The sequence below is a fragment of the Falco rusticolus genome, chromosome 3, assembly GCF_015220075.1.
Source record: "Falco rusticolus isolate bFalRus1 chromosome 3, bFalRus1.pri, whole genome shotgun sequence".
Taxonomy (NCBI): Eukaryota; Metazoa; Chordata; class Aves; order Falconiformes; family Falconidae; genus Falco; species Falco rusticolus.
This window is the reverse complement of record NC_051189.1, coordinates 108540342-108553657: the sequence shown is the minus strand read 5'-3', so window position 1 is coordinate 108553657 and position 13316 is coordinate 108540342. Positions and strand designations below refer to the sequence as shown.

At 47.8% G+C, this 13316-nt stretch overlaps 1 protein-coding gene across 7 annotated transcripts in view; it reads left to right on the top strand.

The window, feature by feature from the left end:
* ZBTB40 (zinc finger and BTB domain containing 40) overlaps nucleotides 1-13316 on the top strand; it is a 39553-nt gene that overhangs the window by 22049 nt on the left and 4188 nt on the right. For all 7 annotated transcript variants that reach the window (XR_005103189.1, XM_037380335.1, XM_037380333.1 and 4 more), the window contains 9 exons: nucleotides 178-370; nucleotides 3281-3417; nucleotides 3871-4060; nucleotides 4986-5119; nucleotides 5991-6159; nucleotides 10428-10832; nucleotides 11311-11517; nucleotides 12316-12480; nucleotides 12942-13156. Coding sequence is in view for 6 of the 7 variants with exons in the window: in XM_037380335.1 (XP_037236232.1) it covers nucleotides 178-370; nucleotides 3281-3417; nucleotides 3871-4060; nucleotides 4986-5119; nucleotides 5991-6159; nucleotides 10428-10832; nucleotides 11311-11517; nucleotides 12316-12480; nucleotides 12942-13156 (1815 nt within the window). In the remaining variant the exon portion in view is untranslated. The remainder of the gene's footprint in view (nucleotides 1-177; nucleotides 371-3280; nucleotides 3418-3870; nucleotides 4061-4985; nucleotides 5120-5990; nucleotides 6160-10427; nucleotides 10833-11310; nucleotides 11518-12315; nucleotides 12481-12941; nucleotides 13157-13316) is intronic.

Here is a 13316-nt window from a genome sequence, read left to right as displayed (position 1 = left end):
AGATGTTCCTGTAACTAGCATCCCGTAACACCTCCCAGTTAATCAAATTAGTGGAAGCGGTGGATATGGATTTATTGCAGTACTGTGACACTGTTCCAGTTTCTCCGATCTCTATTCAGATCCAAGAATTTGTAGGAAGCTCTCACAAGCAGGTTCTTGGCTGTTCCTTTGTTGCAGGTGGTTTTGGATTGCTGTGAAGGCAGCTCGCAGAGGGAAGCCATGGACAGTCTGCTCAGGAAGGTGGATGAAGAGAAAACCCTGAAAGTGGAAAGTTTGGTCAAACTTCTAGGGGCTGTGAAAGCATCGTTCCCTGGTCTCCACCTTCTGCTGGACAACTTGGTAGCAACAGCAAACGTCTCTGATGGCGACGGTATGGGTATACTACACTTCAGAGCCTGGGGGCTCAGTTCAGGGAGTTGCCTGGAAGTCTGGGTGCTTGTCTGGACTTCTGTATGCTCTTACAATTTTACTTTTATGTAAGGGACTGGGATGGCCATTTTATTCAAACAAAAGTGTTCTGGGAGCACTAGGGTAGGAGGGTGATGCTAGCATGAAGGCCCCCACTTTGCGATGAAATAAGCAGTGTGGGGCAGAAGCCTGTTGGGCTCCTTCCTTAAATTTGGCACTGATAGGGTAGAAGCTAGGATGTCCTGTCTGGAGAACAGGACAAAAAGACTTCCAGTGTCAAATTACTTTTTGATTTTGAGTCACTTGGAAGCAGCAGCATGTGGGTCTGTAATAAATAGAACAATTTTCACATAATGAATGCTTAATAGGTGAAGGCATCTTTACCAAACTCATCCATTGGTGAGTTTAACTTCTGGTACTTGCTGGCTTTGAAAGCAAATTCCTAAAACTTCCCTAAAGTCGTAGATGCGTTGACATTAAATACAGACAGTGTCTTACCTGGGTGCTGTCTTTGTGAATTCCTTGTGATTGAGGGACATTGTGGGGAGAATTTAGTTGGGCTGTGCTCCTGTCCTTGATCCAGGCAGTGTTTCTGAACTTCGTAGTCACTGACTCGTGGTCTCCTGTGTGGAGCAGAGTGTGCTGATGGGAGGTCCCATCAGTGTTTCCATTAGACATCATTATCTCGGATGGCTAGTCTCCTTCTTCTTTTTGTTTTGGTGGGGGTTTATTGTTTGTTGCCTGCCTACAGTCGTTCAGGGACTCATGAGTCCTTATCTTCTGACTGGTGGGACAGCCTTCCAAGTTTGGCTGGGTTTAAGCACATCCCTGAGCAATTTGGATAGAAGTAAATTTCACCACCTCTGAAGTCACAGAAAAATTAAAAACTAAATTAACATGCAGTGAAATGTAAATGAGTGTTTCATAGAAAGCAAAACTGTGCTCATAATGCTGATAATTTCCTCTGTAGCAAACATTCCCGACAGGCAGTTTGCTTTGTCATTTGTTAAGCATGATTGCTTTCTTGAAACACCAGACTCCCAACATGGTTAATTATCTAGTGGTAATACCCATTCCAAGGAGGAGCATTCCTTAATTACATAGAGCTGAATCTCCTCAAATTGCAGCTTGAACAAACAGAAGCACAAACATTTCTTATCGTGGAAATTAAGAGGGAGGGAATGACTTGAGGCACTGATGGCAGCCTTTGACATCCTGTGCTGTCCTGCTAACAGAAAGGAGGATGTCTTGCGTAGTGGTGCAGGGCATGCCTGATATGGAGCTCACCTTGGTACGGCAGCAAAGCTTAAGAGTGCATTGGTAATGACTCAAATTTGTGTAATAAAATCAGAAACATTCCAATGGGAGAAGGGGGAAAATATTTTTTATTTGTAAACCATCCCCTGATCCATGTGGGGTACATCCAAGTCATACCTAAGCCCTATGGAGATCAAGCGCTTAATGAGGTTCCCTTAGCTTTGCTGGGGAGTAGACTCATGTCTTCAAGAAGTCTTTGTCCAGGGAGTATTTTATATTAGTTCAGAATCTTCCATTGATTATTCCCACAGCCTGCCATTGCCTCCTTCACCATCCTGGAGAGCTTTCTCTTCTTAGTCGGCACCATACGTCATCTGGGTCCCAGAGACACACTGCTTGGTGAAAAGAAAATCCAGTATTTAGCTGCTTTTCTCCCAGGTAGTGCTGTGCAAATAATAGATCATTCTGTTTGGTACCGAACCACAATGATTAAAAGACCTAAGCACACAAAGAAAAAAACGTGCACAGATGTCTTGGGTGAACTACAGGTTTTTATTTTGGTTTCTCCTACAAATGTATAACTACGCATCTTCTCCAGTTTAGTAACTCCAACACTGAGGGGGAAAAAATCCTTTTCAGATTAATCTATTTGGCAATTTCCAGTTTTATTTATCAACTAATCTGGCGACAAGTACAATCATATGTTCCTTTTGGTCTACAGTATATTTTGCCCAAGTTTCTTCATTATCCTGAATAAACACTGTTCCTCTTCCTTGAATTAGTCCATTGTGTCCTGATACTGGGGTGTCTTTAAAGGGTAGTGGTGTTACTCTGGAGGCATCCTTTCTCAGATTCATAGGGCAAACCTCAGCAGACCCAGCTTGGAATGAGGTATGGGAGGAGGAAGGAATTCAGTTAAAAGTTGTATTTTTTTGGTGTAAGGGAGAGAAAAGGGTGTTGGTGTTGCTGCTGCTTTGCAATCACGAGTCTGATTTGTGTTCCCTTAACGTATTTACCAAGGGCAACTTAGCCTGCTAAGTTCTTGATTACCTTGGACCATCTGGGTGTTTGTAAAATGTTAGTATGTTTGATAGTTACAGACTGCTGAGACAGAGCATGTTGGAGAGCTCCTTGTTGGTGGAGTGCATCAAAGAATCTCACTTACAGACGTCTTCCAATGAAACTACAATTAAGAGTCAGTAATGGGGTCTCCTTGATTCCAGGGCATCAGAAGAGGCTGGTGAACGTCTTGAGGTGTTGTCTTCACAGACAAGGCCACATTTCCCTGCTGAATGTGGCTGAAAACTGAGATTTTCTTCTTCTGGGCTCAGACCAGAACTGGGACTTGGAAGGCATTTGGGTGCCAGAGATCTATTTTTGTAGGCATGTGTGGGCAGAGAATATTCTGTATTGTCTTTGATTCAGAGAAGTTTTGATTTGTTGTGTTCATCCTCTGCTTGCAAGTGAATCCACGTGTGCTTGAACGTAAGGCCCTGAGCATTAGTGACCCAGGGAGAGCTGGCTGCCTTGGTTTTTTCAGTCTCTAGCTCTGAAGCCCTTTGGGAAGATGCTGGAAATTGAGCTTATTTCCTTATTTTCATTCACTTGTATTTAGCCAAATGGAGCCCAGAGGATTATGGAGCCAAACTGTTGAGACGATACCGAGAAAACTTAGTGGAGCTTCTCACAGACACCCAGACGCTGCTGCAGGGCATCTCTGCTGCACAGAGCCTGGCTCCTGCTGAGAGAGAGGTAAGCAGTCTCCTGCACGTGTGCAAGCAGATACTGAGCTTTAATCCCCATCTGGGATCCCTAACAAGTCCTGAGGACTTGATTTACTCCCTCTCAGTCATGGCCTGGTTTTGGTCAGTCCTCCATCAGGACTGTTTAATGATTCCTTAGTGTTCTGTAGCAGCAGTGAAGCAGGTAATGTATATAAAGCTGAAGACTGGCAGGTAAGAGTGGCTGATTTGGGCACTGAGGATTGACGCTCAGCTTTGGAGCGAGTTGAGGAAATGGCTGATGTGTTTGGGTGAAGAGTTGGGCTTCTGAGTGCTTACCACTTGGGTTATACCATAAACCAGGTCTTCAGCAGGGTGAGAGAAAGGGCATGTGCGTTTGGGGTGAGTCACGGTCGTGTCTAAGCGTGACAAAGGGTAGATGGACATGGTCCCTTGTTAGTGCCTTACTGTGGGTCTTTCCAAGGCGATGGAGCAGGTTGTGAAGCGTGAGGCTGGTGGTTTTGCCTCCCTCGTTTCGGCAGCGCTGGAGGAGCGGTCTTTGTCGGTCTCTGCTGTTTGGCAGCTGCTGCTGGCTGTGCGGGAGCCCGCACCGCTGAACCTGCTCATGGAGGAGATCCGGAAACAACCCGGCGCAGAGTTTTTCTTCCAAGCAGGTAATGGCCTTGGTGTCCCCCCATACTCTCCTTGAGCTTCTCCCACTGCTGGTAGGAGCTGCTTTCTAACTCCCCACCCTCTCCCTGGCTGGGAACCTCTTTTATTCCAATGGATCTCAACACCTGTGTCCTCAGTGGAACAGCTGATCAGTTGGAAAAGCACTTTGGTCTGCAAATGTCGTTGCTTTGCTTGTGCCTCTGTGTCTTCAGGTTTTGTAATGAGCAAACCTTTTAAGAGCTGGCCACCATCATGTGCTAATAACCAGCTGGAGGCCCATCAGCCTGAAAGCATGTGTTTCACCAGAGGTCTGTGTGCAGCCCAGCACCCTGTCCTCCCCAAAGTCTCAGCCTCTGGCTTTGAGTTTTCCTACTTTAAAACCTAAACCGTGCTTTTCCCCCAAAATCATTGTCAAAATCTCATGCAAGTGTGAGGAGCGCTCAGTTTGGTGGTCTTGCGGGGCGGGAGGGGTGGGCTGTGCTCATCCCTGAGAAACAAGCACTTCTGGTGCATGGTTCATCCAGACGCTTTTTACGTGGCTATCCTTGGATGAGGCAAATTGTGCCTAGAAATCCCAGTTTCTCTGCCCAAGTCAGAATGGGATGTCTGTAACTAGGGCAGAGAAGAAATACTGGGTTTTGGGAGAACCATGCCTGCCTTTTGAGGTTGTCACCGTCTCTTCCATCAACATGCTTTGGAAAACCTGATCTCATCCAAAGTTAGACAAGCAGTGGGAAGTCAGGTCTGCTAGTATTTTATGTTGCATGTCAGTGCTGCAATTAGTATTACCAAAGCTTGCCTTGTAGAAGTCACTCCTGCTGTTAACAGCTCCAGGAGCGGCTGGACAAAGCTAAGCGAAACTAAGGCTTTCAGGTTCTCCTTGGTTTTGTGTTTTTAAATACCTTTACTTTTTCTTTTCATCTTCAGTGGCCACCAGCGAGAGCACAGCCATTGAGATCATCCTGCGGCACAGCAAACTGATCTCGGAGGCCATCCAGCAGAGAGCGGACCTGGAGGGCTTGGCTCCAGGGGAGGCAGGACTCACAGAAGCAGTAAAAGAGGTACGAGGGGACACTCTCGGAGCCACCATGGTTCAGGGCTCAGAGCATGGACAGGCCTTTAGTGTGCTTTGAAATCAAGGGATGTTATTTAGGTTGGGGAAGCCACCCAAAATAGTGGGTGAGTAGTGCCCCTCTGCTGCAGTGAGAGTGTGTTGGGTGTTTTATATAAATTCTGCAGGTGTCTTTAGGTAAAAGAAATTGCTGGCGAGATTCTCGGTTGGTGAAAATGTGAGTGTTCAAACACAATAAAACCATTTCAGCTCTGCAAGGGTGCTTAAGTCCCGCAGAAAGCAGAGCTGCCAGGGAGTGGGTTTCCATTTGAGCTGGCCGTTTGAGGGCATATGGGAGTGAAACATTCCTAGGCAATGCACTGCGGGTACCGTGATTGTGTAGTGTCCCAGAGTGCCTTGCCTGGTTTTACTGTGACAAGGAAAATGGGCTGTGTGTGTTAGTAACGAGCTGGCCTTTCCCACCAGGCAGTCTGTGGTCACTCATTCCTGCTCTGCCTGGCTGCTGCTGGAGATCTGGAAGGGTGAGGTAGATATGGGCAGGCACAGCTCCTCTCTGTGCCAACAGGCACTGAGGAACTGCTCTTTCTATGGAAAGGTGGCTTTAAGTGAGCTAATACCAAAATGGAAAGTCTGAGAATTTGTTGAAACTTTAAAATCCTGAAATTCTCTAAGCTCATGCACATACATCTGTGGAGGGGCAAAGACCTGTATGGAAAGGGGTTTATCTGCTGGTTTCTGAAAGCAAGTTCCCAGCAGTAGAGATGAAACAAAAGAGGAATTGCCCTCGCTCCCAGACCATCCCGACCTTTCACAGCCCAAAATCTCTGTCATGTGATGTTTTCTTCTTCTTACTTCTCTAGCTACTGAGTATTTCTGCTCAGAAGGAAAGTTCAGAGGCCTCCTTGAAAGCAGCTCTGAGCACAGCCCAGGAGAAGTCTGTCCCGGCCATCAAGATCTGTCAGCTGCTGTGTAATGTCCATGAGTCATTCCCGGACCTGCAGCCAGTGATGCAGGAGCTGGGGCACGTGGGTAAGAAAAGCACAGGCTTTCATCCTTCTGTGAACTTCTACTGACAGTTATGGGGGTCTTGGGCAATTTGGTAGGGGACCTCGGTGTCCTGGTGGCCTGAGGTCATTTCACAGAACTACCCCTGGCCAGGTGTCGTGGTTGTACTTGCAGGAGGATTCGCAAGGGCGATCTCTGGATCCAGACACTGGAGTGTGCATTTCTCTTGCTGGTAAAATGCACCATATTGAAGTTTTGTGTGTTAGGAGAGTTGTGGAGACCATAACTGACCCCATACTGGTATTCCCTAACTGCATTTGCACTTCTCCACCCCAGCCCTTGCTCTGGGAGGTGTTTAAACAACTTAGTTACGTAATTGGTATCTATATTGGTTTCTTTTTTAGAATTATTACCTTTAAGCTGTGGGGTTTCTTTGGCTCTTCCTGTACTGTTGGATCTGTATGAATTTGGACTTGTTACAATGCCTTGACTTTATATGTGTGTGTGTGGATACTTCACAGGCTGATTGCAGAAGGGTCACATTAGAGCACACTTGTCTCATGCAGAGATGACCGTGATGTTGCAGTTTGTAGTCCCAAACTATTTTCTGAGTTAATTTTCTTATAGTGCCTTAGTTTGGTCTTGCTATGTATACACTTTACAAAGCAAATGATCCCCTGCGAGGGTCCCACAGCAGTAGGGGAATGTTACATACTGTACTAGTTTGGCAAATGTAGGAACGAAGCATATGCAGATAGCAATTTGGTGAACTTGAGAAACAAATGCATAGCAATAACCATGTGTGAGACCCTGCCCTGAGCTGTGGGATGCTTGCCTGCTGAGCTGAATTGTTATCTCTGCATCCGTCATTCGAAGGAAGAATGCTTAACAGAATTTCATGCTTTAATGAAAAAGGTAAGAGAGCCAGGAAGCTAACTGCAGGTTTTCAGTCTCTTGAAAAGGGTGCAAATGTGATTTGCTTGCTCTGTTTGCTCACATACATTTTTCTGACATTGTGTTCAGTGCATCCAGGTTCTTTGGGCCGCAGAGTCCACTGCGATGTTACAGTGTGGTTTTTATCCAAGTACAGGCACTGGTTCAGCTCAGTTCATCCCTATTTACTCGTGGTGCCAGAGCTGCTTAGCTTACAGCACAGTGTGGAAACACTAGCAGATTGCTAGGTAGTTAGAGTAAGCAGCTTGTTATTAATGTCTTGTCTTGTTTTAGGGGTAGAAGGTTTAATTGCTTTGTCTGAAAATATAGATCAAGGCCACGATCAGTCTCTGAATGAACACAAGCCCCGTGGCTCTGACACTTACCGTTGTTCTGTGTCTGACCATGAAAGGCAAAGCTGATGTTCCCCCTGTGCTGGGAAGGGGCAGGGAGTGACCTGCCCCTGGGTCACTCTCTGCACCCCAGATTTGTTAGCTTGCCTGCTTTCTTGAGCAATGAGGAAACGTTGTTGACATGGTAGATGGGACTGGGTGACTGGGAGCACTGCACGTATAGAATAAACTGAGGATCTGTATTACTGCTCTAGCTGTTGGGCTTGGAGGGTGACAGCGCATGCTCTGCTCCCCTTTCTTGACTCGATGGCCTTAGTGGTCTCCCTGGGAGATGTCCTACACTGTAGACCCAGCATTCATGCCCAGTTCAGATCTAGGTCCCTCTCTTCTAACTCCACCAAGAGCTGCCGCCAATCCAGTTGGCTTTTTCACCTGGTCATGGCTCTGATGAAGATTTCCAGAGAAAAGGTGATTTCCTCTTATCTGCCATTCCTTCTCTGTCACCTTCTGATGCTGCAGGCATTGTCCCACTCTCCTTGACCCTGTCTGACCATGGCATGTGCCAGGGCTGATGCCCAATGGACTCTAGAGGAGGTAAGCCAACAACAACTGCACATACCTGTGAATGTGCAGCCCACCTTAGCTCCTGGGACACCTTGCAGTGCTTGCCAGCGAGGGACCTGGGAAGCCAGCTAGATTGCTCTGGCAGATGCCTGCTTCTTTGGCACTAATATCAAAGAGAGCAGACTGCTGTTACTAAGTGTCTTTGCAGGGCTTCATGCCAAGGTTGAGACAAAATCAAGCAAGAAACAATATAAAAATGAAGAGCCCTGGAAAAATGGTATTTACTTGGCAAAAACACGTATTCTGTATGAAATGTCCAGAGGAAGATTGCCAATTACCACCCCTTTTTGGCATCCTATGGATCTTTATGCTGAGCTTCCATATCTTAATTTCCAGGTCAGTCTCCTCAGCTCTCATATCACTGCTTACCAGCTCTAAATGTTGCAGGTGGCTTTATGGATTGATAGCCATGTGTCTCTTGGCAAGAGATATGAATGATAACTCCGGGCTTCATGTTTGTGGGATGTGAGCTTCCGCTTGAAACGGAGGTCTTACATTTCTGAAGAACGCCTGCTGCATGGAGATGTGTACAGATTACCTTTATACATGAAAGCAACAATTTTTACATGTCTACTGAAAAAAATATATTCTGATGCTTAATTTAGGTGAGCTGAAGCACTTGGAAGACACTAGGCCTCCCTGTGGAGGGAACTGTCCACGGCCATCGCCAGCCACGGTCAGCATTATCGAAGTAATGTGTTGGTTTCTTTGGTGGAGGTACAATATGAAATCTGTTGGCTTCTCCTTGGGTCCCTTCTGTAGTCAGAGCACTTTCACTGTTGGCAGCTGGTGCGTGCAAGGACAAGGTTTGGCTCTTCCAGCCAACTCCATAACTTCCTCTCTAGCCATCTGCTTTCCAGGTCTCTGTACAGTCACTTCTTTGGAGATCACGTTTGTCAAGATAAGTCTCACTTTCATATCTCAGAAATGCGTCAAGAACTCTAGCAAAAAGGCTTTTCCTCTGCATAGTCTTGTGTTTAAAAAAGACAGTTAGCATCTACCTGGCTTGAGTCAGCCCCTGGGATCATTAAATTGGAGGGTCTGCAAGCAAAATGCCATTCTCCTCTGTAAAAGTTCTGCATTAGAAGCTATCGTGCATGTTGTGTTAAAACTCCTCTTCGTTCATCTGACTCTGGGTACAGCCCTGCTGCCGTGGTACTTCTAGACATTTCCAGTCCTGGTTTCCTTAGTGCTTATATCTTTCTCCACATTCATCCTGCCCAGCAAGATGATTCTTTTTGACATTCACATTTCGTGGAGGCTAAAAGATATTTCTTCACTTGGCTCAGAAAAACTGACAGTGTTAGTTGTAGGGATGTGAGAAGAGGCTTTTAGAGGTGAAAGATGCATATTGCTATTGACAGAGCAGGACAAACTGGACACCAGTCTTTCTGTCTATTTTTCTGCCTTGATGTGTTCACAGGGTGGTGGGTCACACTTGACATCTTAAGATTTCCAAGTCTGTTGGAATATGTCATCTGGTTTCTAACTGGTTGGAAATCTGGGGCAGTAGCGCTGTGCAGGGAGGACGCTTTGCTGAGCTCTTCCCATGGTGAGGAAGGCAGAAATGAAGTTTTGCAAACACAGGCTGAATTTCCTGTGTATGGGCAAAAGGAGAAGTCTGCGCTGGTTTCCATGGCCACACAGTTGCATGGTTCTCATTATAGCAAAGAAGCCAAATATATCTGTTTGTATTTTGATTTCTTCCATACGTACATTCCCTGTGGGTCTTTTCTGTAGATTGAGATCCTAGGTGAATTTTCCAGCGTGTGCTTTTTGAGATGATAGTGTTACAGGGACTCAGAAAAGCATTAGACTTTATAAGAAGTGAATGTAATGAGCGATTTAAAATACCTCGGGGCCCTAACCAGACGACTGAAAAGGGTCGTAGCAAGATTATCTGTTCCCTTTCAAAGAGTTTGCTTTTGGGAAGTGTTCCTGAGATTTCTTGTAATTAATGGCTGGGTATCCACTCTCAATGGCAGACTTAGACAGTATCATACCTGAGGCTCAGATCTTCAAACATTTAAGCACTGCTGTAACGTCATGTCTCAGAGCAGGAGGTAGGTGCTTGGAAGCAACAGTTGTTCCTGTTTGAGGAGCAAGCTTTGTGGAGAATCTGGCCCTAGCTCTTGCCATCTCATCCAGCCCCTGGTATGTGTGGGTGGAGAAAGTAAAGGACCACTTTTTCATGCATCGTGGCCACGGCCGCTTTTGGGCAGAGCCGTGTGCCACTGTTGTGGTGGGACAGCATGTCCTCTGTGTGTCTGTTATTACTGTGCCGGGACAACTGTCTGTGTTGGAGACAGGAGAAAGTTGACTTGAGAGGCTGGTGCCCAGTCCTACTGGTCACCACTGAAACTAGAATTGCCATTTCCATAGGTCTCTTGACTGAGGGAGGCGGGGAGAAACCTGGGATCAGGAAGTGGAAGGTGAATAGTGAATCCCAAGTTGAAGCTCTGGGCAAAGGTGAGGACAAAGAAGGAGGTGCCAGTGCCAAGGAGCTGAAGGAACACCAAGAAAAAGCTTCTTCCAAGAAGAGTTTTGTCTGCAAAGCTTGTGATAAGACCTTCCACTTCTACTGCCGCCTGAAGGTGCACATGAAACGCTGTAGAGTGGCCAGAGGAAAGCAAATCCAGTGTAAGGACTGCAGCGAGGTCAAATCGACAAAGAAGGAGCTGGAGAAGCATCAGTTGGAGGTCCACGGGGTGGTGGGGGTGGCCAAGAAGAAGAAGCGCCTCCCCGTGTCATGTGACATCTGTGGCCGAGAGTTTGCTCATGCCTCAGGTAGGGTTGGTGGGAGAAAGGCTGTTCAGACAGAAATCTGGATAATGTAATAGAGAGTCTGAAACCTCCTCCTCCTCCCTGCAGCTCTGTGAGCGAGAAATGCAGCTCAGCTCATTTCTCCTGCCCCACTGAGCACAACCGCTTTCTGATTAGTTCTTCTCTAATTGGTTTTCCACATGGCTCATCAAGGAAAAGTGGGGCTACTGGCAAATTTGAAAGCCTCCAAAAATAATCAAGCTGTTCCGATTCTGTGGGTGGTTTAGCAGGATGAGTAAGAGGAGTTGAGTCTCTTTGCCCGCCCTGTTTCTGTCACAATATGCTGGTGGCCTCTGGGCTGGAGGACACCGATGGACCCCCGGTGTCACAGGTGGGCTGGTGGACCTCCAGGCTGGGGGGAGCAGTTCCTCTGCAGCAGGGTCAGGCAGGGCTGGCACTGGGTTCCACCAATGCCACCTTGGTCTCCTGCTTGCCCCCCCAGGGATGCAGTACCACAAGCTGACGGAGCACTTTGATGAGAAGCCCTTTTCCTGTGAGGAGTGCGGGGCCAAGTTCGCAGCCAACTCCACGCTGAAGAACCACCTGCGGCTGCACACGGGGGACCGTCCCTTCATGTGCAAGCATTGCCTGATGACCTTCATGCAAGCCTCAGCCCTTGCCTACCACACCAAGAAGAAGCATGCTGAGGGTGAGCCTTCCCCACAGAATCCACCCCTTTTGCCCAGTTCCTCCATCTGCCTCCTGGCTGCTTGCTGCATCTGTTGGGGGACCCCTGGGTGTAACAGGCTGCTCCCAGATTTCCTTTACCCGCATGGTTTTGTCTGCAGTTCCCCACTTGCCTTTCCCCCATCCCCTTGTACAGGTCTTTTGTTTAGCGACCCAGTTAGCTGTCCATCAAGAGGATCTTCCTCTTCCTCTGCCTTCCTTGTTTTCTCCTGAGTAGCTCCTCTCTGGCCTGTCAGATCTAGACTCCTGCAATGTTTCTTCCTCCCTCGGGTTAACCTCCTTTCTCCTGCCCCTACCTCTGGCTGAATTTCACATAGTTTTTCTTGCCAGTGCTTCTCCTGCCCCTGCACTCAGCCCCATGTGCTACTGGGGCTTAGGCATGCCTCTTCCAGCTGATGGGCACAGAGGATGCATCGCTGTGTTTGTAATAAGTACACTTGGGGGTGTTTCCTACTGTTGCATAAGTGTGATGTAGCTGGGCAATTAATTCTGAATGTGAGACACACCAGTGTGTAGTACTTCCAGAAGTATGTAGTACCTCTGGATACTTGAGGTCTGTAGTAATTTAATACTCCCTGTGCAGGTGTGGTTTTTGCCACCACCTCTAGGGCCCTTTTGACCCTGTGCTGAGATGCTCTGGCTACCCCAGGGAAGCCTGTCCACTTTATGGTCTCTTCCCTCTCCCTTTGAAATTCGGAATTAGTCCAGACAGAGCTGCTGTCCTGGTAGGTGCAGGCTTTCACCCTGGGTGTCACTGCAGGGAAGATGTACGCCTGCCAGTACTGCGACGCCGTGTTCGCCCAGTCCATTGAGCTGTCGCGCCATGTCCGGACTCACACGGGGGACAAGCCGTACGTCTGCCGGGAGTGTGGGAAAGGCTTTCGCCAGGCCAACGGGCTCTCTATCCACCTCCGGACCTTCCACAGTGAGTGTGGCCAGCTGCCTCCCTGGCTTGGGCAGCCCAGCCTGCAAGGCATGGCTTCTGCAGGGTCATGGCAGACCCGTCTGTGCCAGCAGAGGCTTGTGCAGGTGTTACTGGTGTCTGCAGGCTGGCTGGCTGTCTCATGGTGGGGTTTTTCCCTCGCAAGAAAAGCAAGACTCTTTAGTGGTTTGATGCTGTGAGTAGGGTTATCCCAAAGAAAATGTTAAGGGTGGCTTCCAGCAAACAGCAAGCTGCTGGGAACCCATCATGGGAAGCTGTAGGTGAGCAGGAGCAGCAACATCTTTAATGCAAAGCCAAAACTCCAGTGCTAGTTTTCATCTGGGAAGTAACAAGCATTTCTTTGTCTTTTCTTTCCTCCCTCTGTGAATTCCCCTCTTAATTCTTTTCTTTTTTTCCTTGATTTCTTTGCCCCCTGTGGTTTTTATTGTGTTCCTGGGTGGCAGACATTGAAGATCCCTATGACTGCAAGAAGTGCCGGATGAGCTTTGCCACCCTGCAGGAGCACCGCAAGCATGTCCATGAAGCCCACTCCCGGGAGTATCACCCCTGCCCTACCTGCTCTAAAGTCTTCAGTGCCCCGTCACTCCTGGAGCGCCACATGGTGACCCATGTTGGGGGAAAGCCCTTTAGCTGTGAAATCTGTGACAAAGCTTACCAGGTGAGCTGGTGCAGCAAGGATTTGGTCTCATGTGCTGGAGGTTGCCGTTGCCCACTCCTGTGCCAGGATTTCTTCTGGCCATGTGCACTGAGTGCAGCAGTCTGGGGTCAGCAGAGGGAAGAATTGCACAGAGGAGGCAGAGTGCAGGGAAAAGACAGGT